Source organism: Ctenopharyngodon idella, chromosome 14, assembly GCF_019924925.1.
Source record: "Ctenopharyngodon idella isolate HZGC_01 chromosome 14, HZGC01, whole genome shotgun sequence".
Classification (NCBI taxonomy): Eukaryota; Metazoa; Chordata; class Actinopteri; order Cypriniformes; family Xenocyprididae; genus Ctenopharyngodon; species Ctenopharyngodon idella.
In genome coordinates, this window is record NC_067233.1 from 3,171,007 (window position 1) to 3,197,580 (window position 26,574).

A 26,574-nucleotide genomic window follows, 5' to 3' on the forward strand; every position below is an offset into this window, starting at 1 on the left:
GTAGTTTTATTTAACCCAACTATTGTTTAAAAATGATCGTATTGCTTGCTTAAAATGAACCCAAAGTATGTTGAAAATTAACATTTATTAAGATGTTTAATAAATAAACATTTATTAATAAGTTTAATGAATAATAATTAAAAAATAAACATTTATTAAATCGCTTATTAATAAATATTCGCCTTTTGCTTATTATTGTTGCCTCTAGTAACTATGTGTCTGATTTTTAATTTCCAACCTATTTTATGTTCATTTTAAACCAGTCATATAGTAATATTTTTAAACAAAAGTTGGGTTAAATAAAACTACCCAGCAGGTTAGGCAAACATCTAACCCAACCGCTGGGTTAAAACAACCCAATCGCTGGCTTTGTCCATTTTCAACCCAACTTGGGTTGTTTTTAACCCAGCATTTTTTACAGTGCAATGAAATTGTAGTCAGCTATATAGTCACAGCAATGAAACACACAATTCTGTTTTATCATATTTATTTCATGGTATGAATAGAATTAGTGTGCATGTAAATATCATTGTATAGCCTGTGCTATCACAGACATGCACTGTACACTTTATGACTTGATTTCTTAGAAATTATGGATTGTAAATGCAACATTTAGCCATTTTCTTTTATTTTTGATCAGTTACAGCAGTAATACCTATAATGATAGTCTCGCATGCTCTTGTCCTTACAACAGTCTGATGCCTCACAAGCACTTGTAGAGTAAATACCCACCCACTCTTACACATTTTACAAGCTTAGTTTATGGCAAGTAGAGACAACTTTCGCCAGACACACCCCTAAAACTTGGACGTGGTGGTCTGCGTCTCTGATTGGTCGGGAAGCACGACTGACAACACCTGCTTAACTCCTTCATCCAAATTGACACCCGGACTCTAGGAAATATATCCAGCATCCATCCCGTTTCCACTCTCACACGCTCTCGCTGTCATCTCGATCAGTATCCACACCAGATCCCAGGCTGACAGCCTGTTATTATTCATTCGAGAAAACTGAGTGTAGAAATGTTGATCAAATTTGCACTAGCCTTGCTACTTGTCACCGTCTTGGGGGAAGTGGTAGGAACGGATAATGCTGATGTTCACGAGAGTCACCCCGAGAAACCGGCCAGTCAGAAAGGACGTCTCTCCTTACAAAATACAGGTAAGAGAATGCAAGTGTTGTGAACCTGTGATCACGTCTCGCGAAGCCCGGAGTGAGTCTTGTGTGTGCGGGCACGTGCGAGCGGCGCGGTCAGAACGCGATTTAAGCGCAAAACCGGCCAGTGCACATCTTATCACGCGCTGCGCTACGTTTTCCCATTACGCAGGAAGACGATATCTCGTAAATCCGGAGCACACGTAGAGAAATCCAATATCTTCGTAAACTATTTATAGCATGGCACAAGGTAGGCAAAGATATTCGGTGACATTACTGTCAGGTTCGCGTGCGTGTCTTGTTTTCGAGCCCAGAGTGGATTTGTGTTTACATACGACATCCTACGCTTGTGTTTTATTATTATTAAGTGGCGCTTCAAAGTGCTCGCGTGCATCAAATATAAACGTACGTGCGCAACTTTTGTTGCATTGCGCGGACAAGCAAGTTAAACCTGTAATGTGGATCTGAGTGATGCAATGGCTCTACATGTTGCACTAGAGGTGGGTCAAACTTAACCTTTCTCACGGTAGGAAGGGCGATACAACCCCATCCATACATGACAATGAAATAATGCAGCTTTTGCATGGGACCGAGTGCCCAGAGTAGGTTTGTTTCACGCAAGATCCATGTCCATTCCCGCACAAACGCCAACACAAGCAAGCACTGCAGACTCAATTTACCTGTGCAGCCCCACACACACACAGATCCATTGCAATGCATTTAGACTGGATGCAAAAGCAGGCAATATTGGATAGTATTCATATACAAAACCTCTCATATACTGTTATACTTTACTGAACATGAATCTTTAGGTGAGATATTTTGGAATACTCTTAAATTAGAGTAAGTGTTTTACTATAGAAATACTATTTCAAGTTAGAATACATAAGAATACTCAGTGAATTTGAGTCTTTCTCTGAAAATAATGCGCACTCATATCTGTAACATTAACAAAATAGCACATTAGTAGCTTACTCATGAAGAGGAGATTGAAGAAAATGTCTTCACCATTGTTGTGTTAATGTGTTTGGCAGTCAGATTGGCACAAATAACATGATGTTAGAAAAAGACAAACCATTTTATCTTTAAAGTCTCTGCACAAATGCACGAGGGTTGAAGTTGCTGTTGTGAGATCCTTAGAAATAACATTTTAAAATAGTGCAATTTGTAATGTGATAGCTGCAGAGCTTTTCACTTTTCATGAACTGTTTTGCCTTTAGCTTTGGCTTTATACTGACACAATGGGGTTTTATTTTACAAGTTGAATTACCTTTTTTTTTTTTTTTATTACAGCACAGGATTTCCTCATTTTAAAATAAAAGTCCTTAAATTGCCAATATATGTATAGTTTGTATTTACCCTTTGCTTGCAGTTGTACAACTAAAGTGTTTAATACATGTAGTTCGATGCAAGCCTTTCTCTTACTGCTGTTCTGTATAATAGGACACGACTATTAGACGCATCTCAAACTATTTTATAAAAGCTGCTAATGTGGTCATAAAGTCATGAAAATACTACTGAATGTCTGTCTTTGTGAGCTGATCTATAAAACATACATCAGTGCATTCACACTCTCTAAATCAGCAAGTAAAGCAAATACACTTTTCACAGTTATCTGTGAATCATAACCGCCTTTATCAGTTCTGAGTCAAAAAGACGGTTAATGCTTCCCTTTAATTAAGTGTACTGCATATTTAAGTGGAATTGGTAAAAGAGTTTCCAGGTTTTTTTTCTTAAAACTCGGTAGTCATTTCTAATCTCCACAGCAAGGTGAAAGCAATCTCGTCCTGCCCTATATACGGTTAACCTTGCTTTCCCACATCTCAGGCAGTTACTGCAAGATGCCTCCCAGTTTGATGGACTTTAATAGCATACCTTAATTACCACAGCGCTCTCTCTGCTAAATTTGTCCCCTAAATACAGTTCTTCAATTTTCACAGCAGAAACAAAGCCCGAAAATAGGCCTCAGCATTCATTTTTGTGCATGATGTAAAAGTATACTTCTAAAGCAACTTTATTTCTTAAATGAATATAGATCTGTTGTGGAGATTGCTATGAAATATGATGACCAAATTCTTTATTTAGCTCTCTCTTTCTATTCTCTACAGCTGAGATCCAGCACTGTCTTGTGAGCGCTGGAGACGTGGGCTGCGGTGTGTTCGAGTGTTTCGAGAACAACTCCTGTGAAATCCGGGGCCTCCAGGAAATCTGCATGACCTTCCTGCACAATGCTGGCAAGTTTGACTCGCAGGTAAGCACATGGCTGCCCCAGTCTCCCACGGGGTTCATGTCCCTCAGACGCATCCAGAGGATGACCTTTTGGCCGGCTCTGTCCAGCTGGCACTGCCTCTAATGTGGCTTGTGTTTCACAAGGTGCAGGTGGATTTGAAGCAGAGGGTTTCAAGCTTGTAATGCGGTCTCAAGATGTGTGTCTGTATGGAGACATGCCCTATTAGTCCTTATTAACAGAAAACGAAAGGCTGTTTATGACTTCAGATCTGATAAGACTTTATCTTAAATACTCACAGGGCAAGTCCTTCATCAAGGATGCTCTGAAGTGCATGGCTCACGGCTTAAGGCACAAGTTCAGCTGCATCAGCCGAAAATGCCTGGCCATAAAGGAGATGGTCTTCCAGCTTCAACGGGAATGCTACATGAAACACAACCTCTGTTCAGCTGCTAAAGACAATGTCAATGTCATGGTGGAGATGATACATTTCCAAGACTTATTTCCCAAAGGGTAGGTATCACGCTCGAGTTTCACCCTGCTCTCTTTTGCACATACTATGTGGTTTTCTGGTTGTGTGCTTCAGTATTGTTTGAGGTTTTGCGACTAGGCCTGCCACGATTTATGTCTTTATTGTGTTTTGTTCATGTCATTTACAGTGTAATCCTAATACATAAATTTTAAAAAATATTTTACTTGGAATCATATAATAAAATAGTCCCATATGATTATATAATTAATTATCTATGCTTAATAATATAATATAATATAACCAAAAGCCTTCATTTCATTTGAAGGAAGACCTTTGACTATCTTTGTGTACCTTTCCCAGGAAAAGCAGACGCCATATCACACTTTTGATGGCATTTCATTAAGCGCTGACCGCTTTTGATGACATTTAATTTCAAAACTGTCTGATTTACGTTCTTTTGTGAAACACAAAAGAAGATATTTGAAAGAATGTTGGTAACCAAACCTTTTCGGTTCACATTTGACCATACAATGAAAGTCAATAGCCCCTTTCACACAGTAATCCTACTAAATTACCGTTAAGAGACATATTCACTCATCAGCACCAAAATACCGGTAAATTCTGTGATGTCAGTCATCTGAAATGATTTTTAAATGCTGCGCCGTTGACTTCATTCGCCCACATTAAGGAGAAGCGCTTTAAATCACTATCTGTTTAATTAGATGCACATAATAGTATCTAACTGCAGAGCCGGAGCACTGATGAATGGAAAAGAAGGCAGGGTCTCGACCGCGACACACTGAAAAAGCTTGCGAGAGATTTGGCGCAACGGTCAAAGATGATCATCTAGCGCATAATTACATAGAAAAACAGTGCAAAGTAATTGCATCAGAGGAGATGCGAGGGTCCGTAGCTCTACCAATGGAGAAAGCATAGCGGCTAACTTCGATCACGTGTGCCTTGATAACCAATCACATTACAGCCTTGATGCCACTGGCTGTTTCTCAATTCTAAGGATGCAAAGAATGGACTTGCGTTCTTGTGAGACCAGTCTTGCCAGGCTACCTTGAAAGAACGAACTCGGAAGAACACGAGGAATCTGAATCACGATCTTCCCAATTTTGAGATGTGCTGTTGAGACTGGAGAAGCCTTTTGACAATTTAAAACACAGAATTGCATTAAACAATCAGTTGTCAAAATAGTCATTAAACCCTGAGTTAAACTTTAAAACACTGCAATGACTGCATAGTCTTCACTGTATGAATTAAATATAAATTGGCATCAGTCAGTCATTGCTGGCTGTATTTTAACATTATTGCAAGGACATAAAAGATCACAATCTCTGCTATTCGTTTGAAAAGTAGATTGTAAAAGTCTTCAAGATAAAATCATCAGATCGCCCACTCGTACGTCACATATTTGCGAGCTTTCAGCAGGAATCTCTTGAGTGAGAACAAGCTTACAGACCCATGTCGTCCGCCTGCGACGGCTTCTTAATAGTTCGATTCTCTCAAGTCTGCGCTCGATGCATCCTCAGTATCAAGAATACGTCCGGGTTCTTTCATGCGTTCTCTGTGCTTGCGTTCTTGAGTATTGGAACAGGACTTTGACAGTTGATGATAAACATAGAGCAAGGACACAAGATTACATAAGAACGCATATTGAGAAACGGCCACTGAATTTCGTTCAGAGTTCTGCGACAGTTATTCACTGTTTGCGGATACCATAAAAATGAATGAGAAGTTCCGTAAACTGAATCATACCTGTCGTGCAATTGTCCGTGACTTCTCTTATACAACAGCATTTTTCTTCTGGTGTAAATTCTACAAAATAGATCAATCCAAAACTAATGTTGAAGATTAGCTGATGGGCTGTCGATTCATTAAACGATAAACCGCTTTTGTGAGGAAATAGCTTATTCAGCATAATGAAGCCTTTCCAACAGCCTCTGGTCTCCTCTGCGTACCGCAATGTTAGCAGGCATTGCGCTTTTTTCAGCTACTGTTGCAGGCTTGCCTTCAAGTGGCTTTGATCGCGTCTTCTCCTGAACTTTATGATTGGCCCGAAGCAGACTTCTTACGTCAGCGCGTTCAGACCTCATACGTGCTCATAATCTTCATTTATTGTTCACACACAGCATCATAGTGATAATTTACTGGTAATGTTACCAATTCTCATACTGGTAAATTGCAAGAACCGATTTACTGGTATTTTTGAAAAGGTCCTGTTCACACAGGATCTCTTAATTTATCAAAGACTGTAGCTGTGTCCCAATTTAGAGGCTGCATCCTTCGAAGGACGTGTAATTCAAAGGATACAAAGGTCGGAACGAGTGTTGTTAAATGGGATGCTCTAGCCTATGGAGGATTTGTATCATTAGATATTTGATATATTGAACAAGCCTATTTGTGAGTCAGGGAGCTTGTTTATTAAATAAACGCAGTTTGATGACATCAAATTCAAGTGTGTTATTTGCGGTTAACAGAATGTTTCCAGGCAATTAATGTACTTTTCCATTTAAAAAATACATGTGGAGCTGCGTTAAGTTCTGTAAATGCACAGAGTTCATTTATTTATTCGGTCTGAGGGCCGAGACCATTCCGTCAGCTGTTTAAAGTAGAGCTGTCACTTGACAAGTCACTTTTACCATGACTGACCGCCAGGGCATTGACATTAAAGGGTTAGTTCACCCAAAAATGAAATTTCTGTCATTAATTACTCACCCTCATGTTGTTCTACACCCGTAAGACCTTCGTTCATCTTTGGAACACAAATGAAGATCTTTTGATGAAATCCGAGAGGTTTTTTATCCCCCATAGAAAGCAACAAAATGACCACATTTAAGGTCCAGAAAAGTAGTAAAAACATTGCTAAAATAGTCAACCTGACTACAGTGGTTCAACCTTGCAGAACTTCTGTGTTTACGTATTGGCCAGCTTTTGTTTTTGCGTACAAAAAGTATTCTTTAAACCACTGTAATCATGTTGACTATTTTAACAATATTTTGACTACTTTTCTGGACCTTGAATGTGGTCGTTTTGTTGCTTTCAATGGAGAATTAAAAAAAAACCCTCTCAGATTTCATCATAATATCTTAATTTGTGTTTCTGAAGTTGAAATGAAGGTCTTATAGGTGTGGAACAGCATGAGAGTGAGTACTTAATGACAGAAATTTCATTTTTGGGTGAACTAACCCTTTAACTATTTTGCTCACCAGCCACTGTGGCTAGTTGTTTTCCAAAGTTACTAGCCACTCAGCATTTTCACGGGCCATAATTTTGACATCGATACCATGAGGAAAATCTGCCATATAGATATTTTTAATATTATCTGATAATTTGGCAGCAGATATATTAGGCTGCTGTCACTTTAAGACCTGACGCACGGATCCATTATACTGTTACATATGCATTTTCTTTCTCAACAGTTTACGTTCATTAAAAACATAACTAAGTGTTTACGTGAATACTCACGAAGACCGGCATTTTGACATTATTTTGTGTATGTTTGACTGTTTAAGCACAATAACAGCGAACAATTAACTCAATTTAGTACTGAGAGGTGGCTTTATGTGGGTGTGAGCGCAAAATCTGCGGGAGTGAGTAAAATTATGCGCAATACTCGCAATCCCACACCGAAATTCAGGCCCTGTAACACAAATAATATACATCTGGAGTAAATGAAACAAGGCGCATTTGTGTGTCAACTCGCTGTTGGGGAGATAAGAGAGCGAGAAAGAGCAGCTGGTATCGTGTATCTATTCTGCGAAAAATTAGTCTTTGAAGCGTTTCAGATATTTCAGCATTGATATGTGTCGAAATTTTTGCCAACACTACATTGCACCTAGATGCCTTTTTAAAAGATTACAATAGTATATATGTAAAAATGTGTATATAATATATAAAATTCAATTTTCAAAATCACTGCATTGTACTCCTCTGATGAAATACACCCGCATTTTGCGGGTTGGCGGGTGTTAATGTCAAGCCCTGCTGACCGCTATCATTCTGCTTTCTTAGGCCGTACGTTGAGCTGGTGAACATCTTGCTCGGCTGTGGAGAGGAGGTGAAGGAAGCCATTACCCGGAGCGTGCGTCTGCAGTGCGAGCAGAACTGGGGCGCTCTGTGCGACAGCCTGAGCTTCTGTACGTCTATAACCGCCGCTCCAGCGCCAGGCGGCCTTGATCGACGTCCGGTGGTTTCCTCTCATTCAGAGGGGGAGCACCACAAGGGCGCTCGACAAGGAGACAAGGACAAACCTGGCAAGGTCGGGATCAGTTCCCACACAAGAAGTCGGAGCCAAGGCCCACGCCGTGCCAGTTTAGATGCCGGCGTTGCCGAGCAGGAAGACTCTAAAATCAGTGACATTCGGAGGTGAAATAGCAGGATCACCTAAACTGACCATGAGACCCCAATCCCCAACTTAACAGACTCAGAAAACCTCTTAATTCAACCCATCCACCCTCACATCTCCACAGTCATTCCAGCACTCCCAAACTGTACATTTTGCAAGGGTAAATGTGGTGCAGCTTTTTTGATACTCCAGATTATAGGACCGATTGTTAATTTTGTAGAGTTCAGTGCTTTTATTTTAGTTCTAATACAGCATCTCTATTTCGCAAATCATATCCTCCTTAAGATTCAATCACTTTATTTATTTCATGCTTTATGCAATGTTTGAATATAAACCATGTACATATAAATCTATGTATATCTATATTTATATAAACATGTCTAAATAATATAGCCTCCATATTAGGTAATGATAAACTATATGTAATATAGTGCAAAGAATGCTTGCTGTTGTATTAGTTACATTATTGCACCAATTATGCATCTGACTGTAGATATGTAAGATATGTTTGTTTGTTTGTTTCAGAAATGTATGTGTAATTGTTATTTTAAATACTTGATTAAATACAAGCTGTACAGGATTGAAGTCCAGGTCTAGCACATACAATGCTCTGTGCTTCTTAGAACAAAAAGTCATTTCACGAAAAACAATGTCCAGTAACAAGTTTATTGTGCCTTGAGAATATTTTGCCCCAAAAATAAACCGTAGACCCTAGACCGTAGATGTATTATAGGAAAATGCCCAAATATAACAGCCCCTGTGCTTAGAAATATAAATGTTAGCTGTCTCAAAGAAGCGCCCTGATAATAACACTTAAGTCTAATATGTATGCTGCATTTCTAGGTTTTGCCCAAACAGATTAGTTCAACACGGGAACAGCTTCAGTGTACGATGTCTCATGGAAAGCAGGCCTGTCTGTGTTCTGGCCAAGTCCACAGCCAGCCACTGGTGTTTCCAAGTAAAAAATAGCCGTTTTTTTTTTCTCCCAGAGCCACTGAGAAGAGCCAGAAGCTGGAACTGTAGTCGGCTGGCCTTAGACCCAGGAACTAGGTTAAGTCTACACAAGAACCTCAGGGTATTACTGACAATAATATTGAAATGGGTGAATTATTGTTTACTATAGCTGCGAAAGAATTGTTTTGGGCCCTTGCCACGTGATTGGTTAATAAAATGTCTGGAGCTGATTGTTGGTTTAAGAATAAGCAATGGCTTGTATAGATCTGTTATTCATCAGCCTAAGGATAACAGTAGTTACTTTGACCAATCATATTTTGAATTCGCTCAGGTATTCTGATGAACATGAGGGCAAAATGTGATCAACTTTGGGTTTAACCCTGGAAAACATTTTCAAATGGTTATAATGAAAAAAAATCTGTGTACAACAATTACATGGAATGACTGATTCCATATCACTACAGATAGCATGTGTTCCAATTGTTTTAGGAAAATAAATACTAAAGCTCATTTCTTACTCGGATGTGTCCTGTTTTTATTTACTTACAGGATTTTTTTTATTATAGGAGGTCATGAAGGAGAAACAGATTTATAATATATATTATTTTATATATTAATATATTTTATAGGCTAATATTTAGCATTTGCAAATGTTTTTAAATATTTGTAATATCAAACTTTATATTAGCATTGAATCATCAGCTAATTGTGGCTATGTTTTCGGGCTAATGTTATTAGTCTGTTTTTAAAAAAATAAATAATTTGTCTTACTTGAATTACACATTAAATTACTCTTTAAGTAGTTTTACTCTTTAAGGCTTAAATGTAAACATTTGCATATTATATGTTAGCTACTGTATGTATATGATTTTTGCATGTTTATATACAGTATATAAATATCAAACCGAACCTAAAAACCGCGATACTCTCCTGGCGTACCGAACGCGCCCCGCCCCCCTGCTGCCCCGCCTAGCCCTGGCCCATTGGATCAACACGACGAATACAGCGTTGTAGACTAACCACCATTATTCGCAATAAGTTCCGTGTTTTGTTACTTTAGATAAGTAGAAGTGTCATCTTTCAAATTCTGTCCATTTAATCACGAAACTCAAACAAAAAAATGCCGTTTTGGCGCTCTTTAATGTGACGTGAGAGATCACTGTAATGGCGCCTCATTTCAACTGGCAGCGCGGAGCGCGAGTGAACGCGATCATCTCTTCCTCTTTACAGAATAAACATGAATGAACATCTGAAGGTATGTTGAAAGGTACACTACAACTTACTGAAAAATCGTGTAATCGCGTGTTACTTAGCAATAGCATTTACCACATGTCAGAGAAATGAACTCTTGCTAAATATATGTATTATATTAGCCTATTTATTCATTATATTTTACTTAACTTGTTAGTGGGTAATAGTTTGGGCTCTGAACCTTTAATATTATAGTAATGTGCAAGTAAGGGCTATTTTACAGCATTCATTTTTTATCCTTAAGAAACGTTTAATTATAATTGAATTCATTTAAAGACAGAGACAATTTCAGTAAACTACTGTTTAATAATAAAAAAGCAATTTTGGTATAATATTGTATATATACAATTTTAATGACACTAAATAGGCTATAATTGTATTTAAATCGCACATAAAACTGAAATAAAATATGCACACACACATGTATGTCTATATATATATATATATAAATAATAATATATTGTGGTTATTAATTATTCTGCATGTTATATGCATCATGCAATAAATCATTAAAAGACTTTTTATATACATGTACTGTATTGGTGTGTGGATGGATGGATGGATGGATAAGTATTAATTTGATAGCTTTGTGCACCATTAAATTATAATTATACTTACCATAGTAAAAATGTATAGTTTTATGTATAGATAAATAATTTAATGTATATATATATATATAAGCTGTAATAAACAAGCGAGAAACAGTCAAAAGATTGTCCTGTTGCAAAAAAACACAATCTGCCTCTTGATTTCCACAGTGAGGGTGATGAGTCCACATAGACATTAATCACAGTAAAACTCAATCCAAACAGCCCTGAGTTTCTAAGAATCTGGTTTCTAAGGGGAAAAAGCGCATTGATGTTGGTCAGGCCCATGTTGCCCGAAGCCAGCTCTGATGATCTGAAGAGCGTTCCTCTTGACTGGCACATAAAGCTGTCAGGGCGTGTGGCACGGGGTTGGCGCCAGGCTGAGCTGCAGCTGCAGCGGGCACCTCCACCAGCCTCCTGCAGAAGCACTCAGCTCATCGCAGTAGTGGGGGAAAAAACGCTCTTTCTCTCTCTCCAGAGTGGAATGAGACCACCGCACCGTAAACAAGCTCTCCTACACTCTGGCTTGGGCTCTCCTGTCATAGGGCTGAAGATCTATAAACAGGCTTTATGAGGCTCTGGTGGCTGTGGTCAAGCAGCAGGCGAACTGGTTCTCAGGCTGGGGCGCTGCAGCTAATATATGACAGGCCAACACCACAACAAAGTGGCCATTCTGAACACTGATGAATTTACTGAGCTGAAGGTGTGGGTGATCTGGTCAAGTGGTCAAAGACGCGAATAGTCAGACTCCCAAAGATCCCTGGAGCCTAGTTTTCAGAGATGGCTGTAAGGATGAAGTGTGAATCTCATGCATCATATTACCAACGGACTCTGTTCATTATGACGGAGACATCATAAAGGCATGTCAGAAAGCAAAAACACCAGGCCTTAGTTAAGCATTGCCACGAAGGCAGAATAGACTACAGACATCACATCAGACACCATATTTTCACATCTAAACAACTGTAGGGATTGAAAGAGCAAGACCAAAAAAAAAAAAAAATCTATATTTTAAGAATTTGATTAGAATTCTATTCTGTGTCTCTTACTGTCTTTGCATCAATGCTCTTCTCTTGGATGGCTGCTATCCTCAATGTAATGCACTGCGTTTCTGCCCTCTAGCGGTCATTTATATACAATGCCTGTGGAAATAAACGGCTTTCGTCGTGCTGTTCAAAATTTAAAGGTTATACATTGAAGACGTAATGCAGTGTGAGAAAAACGGGATTTTGGGAGCGTTGAAAAAACACACATTTGTCTATGAGTAAAAAAAAATTTCATTTGCACACTAGATTTAGGAAAATCATATTTGTCAGCCTTCCCTACTGAACACATTCATAGCAATATATGGCAGGACATTATATAGGCCTATATGGTAGTTGCCTTAAAATAACCTTAAAGACAATTATTATTTTTATGGAATTTATCAATGTTTTTTAATGTATGTGCTATTGTAATCTTTAATCAAAGTAACTTCCCCTCACTGTGTTGCAGCCAGACTTTAAAAAATATGGACGACGCATCTCCACTCTCTTCCATTGTAGAAAAGTGAAGCCTCCAATGTCTCAATATGGCGCTGACATCTTGTGCTGATTCAGGACCTGAGTCTGTGCAGTAGTGAGCATGAAGTCGCGCCCACACTCCCGCAGAATAGTTTGTACAGTTTACTGCAGAACAACTCATTATATCGTGTTAAATAAACAGTTATGGAAATGTAGAAGTTAAAGTTAAAGCTCCAATCTCCTCCCGAAAAAAGTCCGTTAGTGCCTCAGTGACTACTTCACTCAAGGAAGCTGTCAATCATGACGTCACACCCCCTGTTTTTATAGCATCAAATAACTAAAATCAAACTTATTTTAAAAAAACAAACTCTTAAACTTACATCAGCGTTATTAAAAACTACATAAATTGAAAAAAAAAATTATTTGAAGTGTAATTTAATTGTTTAGTTTGCCTCAAGTCCCATTACATTACATTGAGAGGTCGGGTTTATGATCTATACTGGGACCAGCCACCTGGGGGCGATCGAGACGCTTTGGCTTTACTTTTCAGGATATGTGTGGCACACTTGGTTGCAGCCACATTTCTTCTCTGATGACGTGTTTACTGGCACGAGTGCGGGACAATCTGTCAATCGCAGTGCGTTTCCTCTGAGGAGGCAAGGGAGGCAGTGCCTCTTCAAAAAATTGGATGAGAAAATAATGCATATTACAAAAATAAGACAATGCATTACAAAACGTGACATAAAAAGTGTGTAAATCACTCGTTTGTTTAATGTAACATTGTCCAACAGCGACACCAGCAGGTAAAGTTACAGTGAGAGTCTGCGTCTCTCTTGCCTCCCTTGAGCCCATTGAGTTTTAACAGACCCCCTAAAGTGTGCGGTGGGTTTGGTGGGGGGTAATTGAGAATGAATAGGGGAAAGTCACGTGAGAGGAGGCAATGCCTTCATCGCACTTTGATTGGGTATGATTGGTTTGTGCAATAAATCCCGCCTCTTGTTTTCAGCCGTTCCATGTTTGTGAATCAGTCTGAATGAACAAAAAGATGGCGTTAATGGGAAGACTAATAAAAAAGTAACTCACCCACTTAGGGGCCGTTTATACAACACCGTTTTCAACTGAAAATTTTGTGTGTGTTTTGGCCATTCGTTTACACAACAAATGCGTTTTGGGGGCCTGAAAACGCAAACTTTTGAAAACAAGATTCAGAGTGCAAGTTTTCGAAAATGATACCGTTTTCGTCTGCAAACTTGTGAATTTGTGAAAACAGTGACGTTATGCGTATTCAGTATAGGCGCGTAGTGTTTCTTTACAAAGTGACATCGCCAGCTACTGGCCTGGCATGAATAATACAGCATTTTTAGTCATTTTCACAGATCTGAGTGAACGGGGACTGTTTTGACAATGTTGTCGTCTGTACACGAAAAACTCAAAACATTTCCATTTTTAGTAAATTGTTGTGATGGAAACATCCCCTTAGATATCACTGATTTATATCACGTTAAAATTAAACTTGAAATGGCCTGAAAACATGACGACTGTGGGGGTTTTTAGACCTACATCTTCGTGTTTGTGGCCAATGTTTATCGAGCTTGATAACTGATGATGATCTGAAAATAAGTTGACTATTAAAAAGATAAGTTTAACACCAGTTCACCAATAAAATAGGGTAGGTTGAAGTAAGATGTCCAAGATCGCAAGATCGCTGTGGAAATACAAACCGGAAGACAAAAGACAAAGAGTGCAGCGCTGAAAAGGGGCGGGGCTACATAAGGTCAAGACTAGCAACTTCCGTTTTTTATGCCGACTTTAACCTCTAGTTAGTCAGCTTTTCTCTGAGCTGTATTGCCTAATAGGCCTATATGATCTAAAGCCTAAACTGCCAAAATGGACATTTGTTAATATATGTTTTTGTTTTTGTAAAGAGAAGCTTTTACCTTATTGGCTCCATTGACTGTGTGTGGTAGGCCTGCATGAATGAAACAGTGACACTGCTATGTTAAAATCTGCCACCAGGAGGCGGGTTAAGCAAAACTACAGGACAAAAAAGTCTCTATTTGCAAATGAGGTACAATGTAGGCCAAGTTTAATGTCACAGGCAAAATCTGTTTTTTAAATTATATATATAAGTAAAATAAAGTAACATAAAGAACATGTGTATATGGTCTCCATCTTCTAAACAGGGATTGTTGCCAGGAAGACAGTCACTTGTCCAAGAGCCTGAACTCCACATCCAGTGGCATTCCATGAACTCAGCAGCCGGATGGTCTGTGAAATCATACGGGAGGAACCAGCTGCAAAAGCCCCTTTTAATTATGATTAATATAGTTACAAAGCCTTTTTGAAATGTGAGCATATGAACATGTTTCAATGTGAGCGAGTAGTCAAAACTATTCTGAGCCATCCAAAGCAGAGCAGGTCATCTGACTCCCTCAGGGAGCAATCATGTTACTGTCTGCCCCGACTAATCCACTGCCAAAGCTCTGAACATGACTTATAAAGAAAATTGTTATTGCCCGAGAAATGGAAGACAAATGATGTGATGACAAAACGCGCAGCTTTAAAATAACCGTAATGATTTTCTTCTTCTCTTCTTCATTCAATATATTTGAGATTATCTACATCTAAACTTATAAGTACCGGTCAAAAGTTTGGAAACATTAAGGTTTTTTAATGTTTTTGAAAGAAGTCTATTAATCTCCCCAAGGCTGCATTTATTTGATTAAAAATACAGTAAAACTGTGAAATGTTATTACAATTTAAATTAACTTTTCTATTTCTGTTGTAATATATAGCCTAGTAAAATGTAATTTATTTCTGTGATCAAAGCTGAATTTTCAGCATCATTACTTCAGTCTTCAGTGTCACATGATCCTTCAGAAATTATTCTAATATGATGATTTGCTGCTCAAGAAATATTTATTATTATTATCAATGATAAAAACACAGTTGTGTTGCTTAATATTTTTCATTCGTTGATGAATAGAAAGTTTAAATGAACAATATATATTTTATAGGCCTACAGAACTTTTTTGTAACATTTATACATTTAACAGATGTAGTCTTAGCAATTTAATGCGCCTTTGCTGAATAAAAGTATTCATTTCTTTCTTTCTTTTTTAGATCTTACTTACTCCAAACCTTTGAATGGCAATGTACTATGATTTCCACAAATTATAAATAAAAGAATAAGCAGCCAAAACTGTTTTCAACATTGATAATAATAAGAAATGATTTCTGATGGATCATGTGACACTGAGAATTGAGCTTTGCCATCAAAGGAATAAATTATATTTTAAAATATATTACAAAAGAAACCAGTTAATTGAAATTGCAGTAATGTTTTACAGTATTACTGTGAGACAAAACAATTTAAAAAAAAAACGTAATGTTTTGTTTTGCAATTTACAACTTTGCATATATATTTTTTTTCAATTTATTACAATACTGGACTGAATTAATAATACGCACTTGACTTTTCGGGATCAATTAGTCCATCAAAATTCATGACAATAAAATATAATTTTCAGCAATCCCCATAAATGGAAAGGCAAAATAAAAGCACTTGAAATATTTAAATGATAAATGATATAGCAGATAAAAACATGCAGCACGCAAGAAATTTTAGAAAAACGTGTCCTTGATACAAACCAAAGATAAACACGACTCTTCAACTGGCCTGTAAATTGTGAAATGTTATATAAATAATAGGCAACCCCTACCCCACACCACTAATCCTACCTATTGCGTATCATATGCACGCAAAAAGTAATATAAATAGCACGACGAATACAAACATAAACTCGTGCTATATAGATATGCAGTATCGTATTGAATTGTGTACATAATAAAATGATAAATGTTACATAATAAGAACACAATAAGACATTGTTTCAAAGTAAACGCCACAATCATATAAGGAAACATTTGTGAATAATTCTATTTAATAAAATAGACTCTTGGTAGTTCTTAAAAGAACCTTTTTATATAGTGTGACGAACATTTTAATAATCTAAAGAGCTTTTTTCCATTATAAAACCTTTTGTGGATTTGAAAGGTTCTCCTTGTAACCATAGATGGCATAAAAAACGCCCTAAACGCAACTGCCTCCTCGTCAAAACGTGTTAAATTATAAGTATTAAAAATCCCCAGCCATGCAGGTTCCTTCAGGAGGTGTTAAATTTGGAAGTGATTGACAGGGATGAAGAGTAGCGGAAAGAGGTCTGTGCTCTCATCACTGCAGCAGACTCATTTAGATAACACCCATCTCACCCCTCTGCCCCATCATTTCCTAAACAGGTCGGCCTACAGGAAGTTTTCAAGAACGTTATCCAACTCTTTATCTGCTCCAAATACGCTGTTGAAAGACAAACCTTCAGATGCAGTTGCTCTGTGGGAGTTTGTGCCTCTTCTTCTCTTGACCATGTAGTCTGTCATAATATTTATTTCACAAATGCATCAAACAAGACGAATTATTCTACACCGGTTAAAAAAAAAAAAATCTTGGTAAACTCTCGGAAACATTTGCAAGTCTTCAGCTCCATCCGCCATGAGGACTGTCACTAACTGCAGTGGCGCTCAGTGGAGGAGATGCGCAATAAATCATCGTGATATAAAACAGTTTCCATAAGCTGCGGAGTCAGTTTACTTTATTTCACCAATTATTGCAGCGATGGATAGGGGAGTGTTGATTCACTCATAGAGAAAAGTGCTTGCGTCCATTTATCAGAAACGCCTGTCTGAGACTCAGACACAGATTTTCTCCAAAACTATAAACATGAAGCTCTATAGTGCAGACACGGGCACCATTTACTGCAGCATTAACCGTTAGAGATAAAATTAACGATAATACTGTCTGTCTCCTCTGCACTAGCACAACTGATGACTAATATCCAGAGGAACGGGATCTCCTGTACCCTGCTGTTGCAAAAATCCTGGATAACATTTATTGTGTTCATGTTGCAGCTTAATTACATATTTAATGACTGTTACTAATTAAATACTTAATATGCAATTGCGTAGATGAGCTTGTAGGCTAATATTTTTTGTTGTGTTATGAAAAATGTGAGAAAAATGGTTCTAAACAGTATAAATTAAGGTTCTTCGGCTTGTAACAATAGCAGAACCCTTTCTAGTTCTAAATAGAACCCTTTTTATAAGGTTCCATAAGGAACCATGCTTTGAAATATTTTAAAAGATTTTAGTTAGGCTACAGATTTTAAACAAAAAGGCGGGAACAAAGAACCGTTAACTCTAACACGAAGAACCATTTCAGCGTAAAAGGGTTGTTTAGAAAGATAAGGTTCTAAATAGAACCGTTACTAGCTACATGTAAAAATATTACCTTTAAAGAACCATCTTTTTTTATAGAATGTAGGATAATAATGTAACGTGTTATGTAACTTGGCTACATCCAAAAGGTCTACTTTATTAAATAAAATTAAAACAAAAATACAAATACATTAAAGTGTATTTTATTTTAATATAAAAATGGTATCTGTGTACATTGCAACCCCCCTAAAAATTTGATATCAAAAACTGAATAAAATACAAACTAAAACGAATATAGCCCCTTTTCACAGACTGTGATGAGGCGTTTTAACGGTCATCAGCATCGGAAATCTTGCAAAGTTTTTTATATTTTCATTTTTAAAAGATGTATGTAGATTTATAACACTATACTTAGCATTGTATTACTTTGTCATCAAACTACAAAAAAAAAAAAAAAAAAAAAAAAAAACTAGTTAACACTGAGGGTGTTTAATATAGCGGCTGTATTGACATCTTTCTCTCTTCTGACTGCAGTTATCAAGCTCTCTCTATTTTTTCCCCCTCTTTTTGGAAGTTGTGAAAACAATGCTGTTGAGTTTTTCTTTTGCTATTTGAGAAAATGGGGACACAAAAATATATTTAATGCATTCACCGCCATATAATTTTACCCAACTATGACGACTTCCGCTTCGAGAAACCCGGACATGTGAAAAGGGTCTATATTATATAATTAATAATACTTAATGAAAATCAATTAATTAATTTTATTAAATACAGACTAATTAAAATACATTCAATTCATATTAATCAGCTAACATAATTAAGATGTCCAAACTATAGACGTATCTGTAACATGCCAAGCGTAATGTGTTATCAATCACAGATGTCCAAAATTCTGCTTTGTACTGTTCTTTATATCCATTTCCGGCACACAGGTCTATATTTCATATGAATTGGCATGTGTTGCTCTTCTGCTGCGGCTGTTCGGCGTGGGTGGGTTTCTGGTTTGTTGTCATCTGTTATCACGTCTTGATAACAAACCCAGTGGCACCAGAATCTTTCAGTGGTAGACAGTTGGGTAGGGTTTGTCATTGCAGGTTTCAGGTTCCAGCAAACTCTGATCCCTTGGAGAAATCTCCTCTCTGGCCTGTAGTTTCCTCTGGATTAAGCAATTAAGAAGAAAACAAACAAACAAATGAGAGCATAATTTTGCGCTCCGTGCCAGTTCCAGGCAAAAAGCCCATTTGCCGCCAAATTCATCTTTAGAGCTAACAGACTTCTTTGCCGCCATGAAAAAGCATCGACCTGAATTACTGTAGCTAATAAAAACAGACAAAACATTTGATCAGATCAGTGTTAAGACAATTAAAAAACTAAATTAGACAACAGCAATGCAATTTGTTTGTTAGTAAAGTTGTTGGTGGAAAATGTTTGTTGTATGAAGGTCTTACAAGTCATTTTAATATTATGCGTCATTGACCAATGAGAAGCTTTAAAATGTTGTACGCGCAGCTGACCCCGCCCCTCTGCCTCACTACAGTAGCCTACGCCGTCACTCCGACTTACCGAACACCCCGAAAGTGTGTTATGAGGGGTCTATTAGAAAGATGAACGTGCGTATACCTCTAAACACAACAGATTGACCCTATTCATTAAACGACTAGGCACCCCTGATAAATGCCAACTGGATTGTCCACGAGGACCATCATTCAATGGCAATGTTCTCCAGCCAGATGACTTCCACTCCTTTCTCAGTGCGGGACATATTGAACCTTGAGCAGAATCAGGAGGATATGGTCTCTCTGGACATGTCTCAGCGGCTGGACAGTGCCCTTATTCCGCCCTCATCCTGCATGCTGTCCACTTTCAAACAAGAGCAGTTCATGGAAATGCCATCCGGAGCCTCTCTCTTCAGCGAAGACCTTCAGGACGACAAAAACAACAAAAACAACGCTCTGAACTTCGGTACTGCTGCCTTTTATGGGAAGAATTTCCTAGAAATGGACTATGTTAAAGACGCAAAGACGGTTGACACGTTTGAAGACAAAGAGAAAAAAGGTGAGGTAAAAAGGTTTACAATTCATAATATTGAAGTGTTTAAACGTTTGTGTGTTTTCCAAAGAGTTTTCACGTTTCTCAATCAATTATAACTTAATAGGGTAATTATTATAAATCAACTGCATGGGTTGTTTATTTTTTAATCGTGATTTATTCAGCTTTTGAAATTAAAAATCGTTTTTTGTCACCAGAAAATAAAGTTCATGATTAACTACTGTTAAAAAGGCCTGCCATATAGTGCACACAATTCAACTCACTACAATTGAAAATTTAAGTTTTAAAGTATTTTTTAAAATCCAAGAGGTTCAGAAGTTACAGCCTGGAGTGAAAAGGTCACGTATTAATAATAATAATAATAATAATAAAAATGAAGTAGACAAGAAATGATCAATTAAATGGTTTACTTTCAACATGAAATGAATGGATGGAAAGAAATGTCTCTAAAAAATGCTAGGTTAAAAACAACCCAATTTGGGTTGAAAATGGACAAACCCAGCGGTTGGGTTAAATGTTTCCCCAACCTACTGGGTAGTTTTATTTAACTCAACTATTGTTTAAAAATGACTGTTTTGCTTGCTTAAAATGAACCCAAAACATTTATTAATATGTTTAATAATTGAACGTTTATTAATAAGTTTAATGAATAATAACAGACACTTATTAAATTGCCTATTAATAAATGTTCACCTTTTGATTATTATTGTTGCCTCTAGTAATTATGTGTCTGATTTTTAATTTCCAGCATATTTTGGGTTCATTTTAAGCCAGCCATATAGTCATTTTTAAACAATAGCTGAGTTAAATAAAACTACCCAGCACAACATTTAACCCAACCGCTGGGTTTGTCCATTTTCAACCCAACTCGGGTTGTTTTTAACAAAGCATTTTTAGTGTATAATGATAATTTTACAGTGCGTCCCACTAAATACATTCTGATTAATTATCGACTGTTTTCAGACATCAGCTGTTCTCAGGAAGATCCCAGTGAAGATCTGAAGCTGGATGATGCGGATCGACCCAAACAGAGGAAGAGGAGGAAGCCTCGCGTTCTCTTCTCTCAAGCGCAGGTGTACGAGCTGGAGCGACGCTTCAAGCAACAGAAATACCTCTCTGCACCCGAGAGAGATCATTTAGCCAACGTGCTCAAACTCACCTCCACACAGGTGAAGATCTGGTTCCAGAACAGACGCTATAAGTGCAAGAGGCAGCGTCAGGATCAGACCCTGGAGATGGTGGGCATCGCCCCTCCGAGACGCATCTCGGTGCCGGTTTTGGTTCGAGATGGAAAACCGTGCCTGGGAGACACGTCCACCTACAACACCTCATACAATGTGGGGATCAATCATTTCACCTACAACACCTACCCTGCGTTTAGTAATTTCCCGAGTCCAGGGAACACGAACTATTCCTGTAACTATCCATCGAGCATGTCCAGCATGCAGCCTTCACAGTCAAACAGCAGCTACATGAACTTTGGCGTTGGGGATCTAAATAACGTCCAGGCTTCCTTTCAGTCCAGCAGCGGGGTTCCCTCACTACACGGCATCCGAGCTTGGTGAAAGAACGACATTGAGGCTATACTGCATGAATCATTTCTACGCTCAAACGACATTGATGATTGTTTGAATAGACAGAATCCGGGCCGGGATGGTTTTGCTCTGTCAGATACAAGAAACGTTCATTAATATCTTTCCGTATACGCATCGTTTTCTTTGTAAAACTGTCTGAATAATTTGCTTGCACTTGAGTTAAATGATGAGAGATTAACCGCACGTGGAATATATAATTTATAATTTTCACCAGATGTATTATGAGGCCTGTTAAACCTGTAAAACTCGTGCGAAGTTACCAAGGTCTTTCTTTCTTTCTTTCTTTCTATCAATATATAAAAGGACATCAAGGAACTATTATTGTAAGCAATTACAGAAATACAGAAAGTACCGCACGAATGCGACTCGAAGTCAAGGTTTTGTTTTATTGCCTGTGTAAGTTTGATATGTAAACTTTTCGAAAGAAAATAATGGCTAATAAAGGCTTTTCAAGAATGTATGCAATTATTATTTGTTTTGTGTATGGAATAACAATTAAAATATTAACACAACAACAACAGCTTACTACTATTAATTAACATTTGTAACAAATAATTATACGTAAATTCATGTTTACGAATTACATTTAAACACTTTTTTTATTATTATTAGGCAATTATTAATATAGATTTTTATTTAAAAAATGCACGGCTTTATTTCAATTATATGACACCAACATTTAATCATGTATAATTTGGTGAACAAAATTAAGTTTAGACACTTTTAAATACATTTTCACGGTCACTGTTTTTATCAAAAAAAGGTAAAGCTGAGTTAACATACTTTGCTTTAATTTATCAGTACAAATCAAATTAAATATTTGCTAAATTTTTACATAATAATAATATTTAATGTTTCTCGTGTTTCAGAGAGGACATGAACTAATACTTGCGCTATAAACGTCTAGAAATAATCCCAAGTTGCAAACGCTTAAGAGGACATGCTTCTGTTTAGCTTGTCATGTGATTCGATTTGACAGGTCTTCAGAGTAAAACGCTTTGACCCGATTAGAAGTTTGTGGTCATTGCGATGATCAATCCAGATCGACGCCAGCTGAGATTACTTACTTACATAGCCTACTATTAGCCTAATACTACTTTATAGGTGTCTTTAATTATGTACTGACGTTTAAAATAATCATTTGATACAATGCACTTATTGTGCACATACTTGTACTTATGTTTTAAAAATACCTGTAATTAATTTACATCTAATTACACTGTTGATCCTTCCCTTACACCTTAAAGGGTTAGTTCACCTAAAAATGAACATTCTGTCATTAAGTACCCTCATGTCCTTCCACACCCGCAAGACCTTCATTCATCTTCAGAACACAAATTAAGATATGAAATCCGAGAGGTATATGATAGGACAGGAGATATGATAGGAGAGGACCAGAAAAGTACTAAAGGCATTGTTAAAACAGTCGACGTGACTGCAGTGGTTCAACCTTAATGTTATGAAGTGACAAGAATACTTTTTGTGCGCAAAAACAAAGCAAAAATAACGACTTTATTCAACAATATCTTCTTATCTGTGTCATTCTCATACGTTGTTCACGTTCAGCGCTTCCAGGTTCTACATTCAAAAGGCGGCTCACACCGTGTCTACACCGGATGCGACGCGTCAAAAGACAATAGAACTCATTATAATCAGTGATGCTGTCTACACTGGATGCGGCACAGCATGACAAATTCCCGACAGTAAACGGATTCCACGTTCTATTTCTGATGTAGTCCACGTGCTTTGCAACTTGCAAAGGTCAGTCGGTCGGTCTGTTGCGTTCACTGTAGACACCTTTTAGCTGTTGCGATGTGACGCGATGCGAAAAAAGTCGCATCTGGTGTAGACACAGTGTCAGTATTGGCAGACGCTGTTCACGTGAGCAGCACGCATTCGTATGATGCTGAAGCAGGAGCCGGCCAATAATGAGTCGCATTCATAGAATGACAGGGGAAGAGAAGATGTCGTTGAATAAAGTCATTATTTTTGTTTTGTTTTTGCGCACAAAATGTATTCTCGTCGCTTCATAACATTAAGGTTGATCCACTGCAGTCACGCCGACTGTTTTAACAATGTCTTTAGTACCTTTCTGGACCTTGAAAGTGGTGGTTAAATTGCTGTCTATGGATGAATCATATACCTCTCGGATTTCATCAAAAATATCTTAATTTGTGTTCCGAAGATGAACGAAGGTCTTACGGGTGTGGAACGACACGAGGGTGAGTAATTAATGATAGCCCACCCTTAAAGGGTTAGTTCACCCAAAAATAAAAAAAATTCTGTCATTAATTACTCACCCTCATGTCGTTCCACACCCATAAGACCTTCGTTAATCTTCGGAACATGAATTAAGATATTTTTGTTGAAATCTGATGGCTCAGTGAGGCCTCCATAGCCAGCAATGGCATTTCCTCTCTCAAGATCCATTAATGTACTAAAAACATATTTAAATCAGTTCATGTGAGTACAGTGGTTCAATATTAACATTATAAAGTGACAAGAATATTTTTGGTGTGCCAAAAAAACAAAATAACAACTTATATAGTGATGGCCGATTTCAAAACACTGCTTCATGAAGCTTCGGAGCGTTATGAACCCATCATGTGATTTAATGAATTAAGTTTGGTTTAATTCACTGTTTAATTTGATTAATTTATATGAATTAAACAGCTCGTAGACATACAGGACATTATCACAAGAATGTATTAGCAATCATTTAAAACATTTCATTTCTCCTTATATAGAACCTTTTTGGCATAAAGTGTTCAAGAACCATATGGGTTCTATATAGAACCCAATTAAACCTTTTTTAAGAGTGTAAGAATCCACCCACAAAGTAGTTTTGTTGATAGCAACACATTCCCAAATCTATATTTTTTTTATGTGAGTGTGCTATTTTTGTAAAGGCTGGTGTCACCCTTGATTGACAACACAAAAGTGCTCTGCTTAGTGTGCAGAATGGCACAATTTGCTTGACATAGAGAGGTAAGGGTACATGGCTGCGCATGCAAAGACTTGGATGGAGGAGGGAAGGAGATCCATATTTGCTGCCACTTCAGATGAGTAATAGATTGTCCTTGGGCATCTCTCTGGCCTCTCCACACATATCAGTAAACACAATTCCCCCTCTCCACCACATCTACCTACAACTGAGCCACAGCATCTAATTACAGATGAAATATAATAGAAAGCGTGACTGTCATTTCGAGTCAAATATGGGGCCACTGAGAGGTAAAGAGAAAGGTCACACAGTTACAATAGTGGCCCACTCTTCAGAGGCGTTGAAAAGAACAAGTCAGATAACATGGACGCACATCTCTAAAAATAACAGACCTTGTCCTCCGGCTACAATGGAAGGAGAATGACAGAGGGAGAGAGAGAGAGCATGCGAGAAAGAGACCAGGGATTGAATAATCAGCTTTTCCGGGTCTTATCGGAGGAAAGACAGGGTTGCATGCCTCTTTATCAGCGGAGCTCTGATTATGGCCATAGCTTTTCTGAGCTTTTCCCCCCCTGCGATACTCCAGTTCTGTCCTGCCCAGCATAACAGCTGCTGGTTCATCGCTGCCCAGGATGTGAGTTTAACTCAACTAAATTGCCTGTCATACTGTAGGTGTCCATGTGACAGCCTCCAGCGTCTGGAGGCATGGGCTAGTGGCAACACCAATGGTTAGGCGCTAAATGAAGCCTTATTTTACAAAAGAAAAACATTTCATGCTGTAGTTTTTATAAAAATAAGTCTTAAAGTAGGTGGGTCATTGACAAGTAAAGCTTCAAAAAAGGTGTTTTTTTAAAAATCTTTTCAAAACCGATGTATATTTTTGAGTCGTGAACAATGTGTTTAAACAATCAGTTGTTAAACAACATTTAAAGTGTTTAAATTCATTTTTTGACTGTTTTTATGTCAGGCAGTACAACCAAATAGTTGTAGTATGTAGGCTATATATCAAGCGTGCTGCACAAATCCTAGAATCCAAAATCCAAAGTCTCGATCGCCCCCAGGTGGCTGGTCCCAGTATAGGTCATAAACCCCGCCCTCTCCATGTAATTTAATAGGAAGTGAGACAAACTAAACAAAGATGGTTTCTGTCATTTTATGTAGATTTTATCACGCTGATGTAAGTTCAAGTGTTCATTCTTTAAAATAAGTTTCGTTTTAGTTAGTTATTTGATGCTAGTATAAAAACGGGATGTGACGTCAAAACTGACAGCTGTGATTGACAGCTTCTCTGAGCGAATTAGTCAGTCACTGAGGCACCAATGGACTTTTTTCGGGATTTTCGGGAGGAGATTGGAGCTTTAACTTTAATTTATAGACCTTATGTAGCCCCGCCCCTTTTCAGCACTGCGCTCGTTGTCTTTTGACTTCCGGTAAGTTAAGTATTTCAACAGCAATCTTACGTATTTATTAATGATGCTCCTTTTAAAATCTTCGCGGTGTACTGACATTTGTTAAGACATCTACTTTAAACATTACGATGCTCATGATAACTTTCATTAACCTTACAATAAGAAAATCCACTTCACTAATTATTCCTCAACAGCAATGCCATAGAAATAAACAGAGCTACCGCAAAAACGGAAGTTCAAATATATAAAGATGGCGGCGCACACATTTCTCTGGTGCATAAGGTCTATACATTTCCATAACTGTTTAGTTCACACCGACATAACGAGTTTATCTGCTGTAAACTGTAGCCTACTAAACGATTATACAGGAGTGTGGGCGGGGCCTTGATAGCGCGCGGCTCCACTTCAGTATCAGCACGATGTCAGCGCCATATTGGGACATTGGCGGCTTCATTTTTCTACAATGGAAGAGAGTGGAGGTGCGTTGTAGGCCTACATATATATATATATATTTTACAGCATATTGTATATATAGGCTACTGTAGTTGTACCACCTGCCATGGAAAGTGTACCAACTAACCCTTACTTAAAATTAGCAGTTTTTACCAGTATTTGAGAGATATCTACAAACCTTTTCACACAAGGATCAGTTGGGCTCCTCTGGATGATGCATTATCATGTTTACTGTTATTACCTTGTCAGTTCATAATTAAAGAGCCATGTTTGCAGTTGTGCCACCCTGATATTCAAATTGCTGGACAAGAGTTTTTTAATTATCTCAACAGCTTTAAAACTAGGCTA

At 37.7% G+C, this 26,574-nt stretch overlaps 2 protein-coding genes across 2 annotated transcripts; both read left to right on the plus strand.

The window, feature by feature from the left end:
- The first annotated feature begins 828 nt into the window (after nucleotides 1–828).
- Nucleotides 829–9,679, plus strand: stc2a (stanniocalcin 2a). Its single transcript, XM_051860490.1, has 4 exons — nucleotides 829–1,161; nucleotides 3,264–3,406; nucleotides 3,684–3,895; nucleotides 7,875–9,679. The coding sequence occupies exons 1-4, from the start codon at nucleotides 1,023–1,025 to the stop codon at nucleotides 8,230–8,232; spliced, it is 852 nt and encodes a 283-aa protein (XP_051716450.1). The 5' UTR covers nucleotides 829–1,022; the 3' UTR covers nucleotides 8,233–9,679.
- An 8,313-nt stretch (nucleotides 9,680–17,992) lies between these two features.
- nkx2.5 (NK2 homeobox 5) lies at nucleotides 17,993–21,880 on the plus strand. Its single transcript, XM_051860999.1, has 2 exons — nucleotides 17,993–19,831; nucleotides 20,789–21,880. Exons 1-2 carry the CDS (start codon nucleotides 19,486–19,488, stop codon nucleotides 21,388–21,390), a joined length of 948 nt encoding a protein of 315 aa, XP_051716959.1. The 5' UTR covers nucleotides 17,993–19,485; the 3' UTR covers nucleotides 21,391–21,880.
- The last annotated feature ends 4,694 nt before the right edge of the window (nucleotides 21,881–26,574 follow it).

Excerpts from the sequence above, each read along its gene's own strand:
- stc2a (XM_051860490.1), top strand. The coding sequence starts at position 1,023 with ATGTTGATCAAATTTGCACTAGCCTTGCTACTTGTCACCGTCTTGGGG. Across the intron at positions 1,162-3,263 it reads TCTCTCCTTACAAAATACAG|CTGAGATCCAGCACTGTCTT; the intron begins GTAAGAGAATGC and ends TATTCTCTACAG. Across the intron at positions 3,407-3,683 it reads CTGGCAAGTTTGACTCGCAG|GGCAAGTCCTTCATCAAGGA; the intron begins GTAAGCACATGG and ends AAATACTCACAG.
- nkx2.5 (XM_051860999.1), top strand. The coding sequence starts at position 19,486 with ATGGCAATGTTCTCCAGCCAGATGACTTCCACTCCTTTCTCAGTGCGG. Across the intron at positions 19,832-20,788 it reads TGAAGACAAAGAGAAAAAAG|ACATCAGCTGTTCTCAGGAA; the intron begins GTGAGGTAAAAA and ends GACTGTTTTCAG.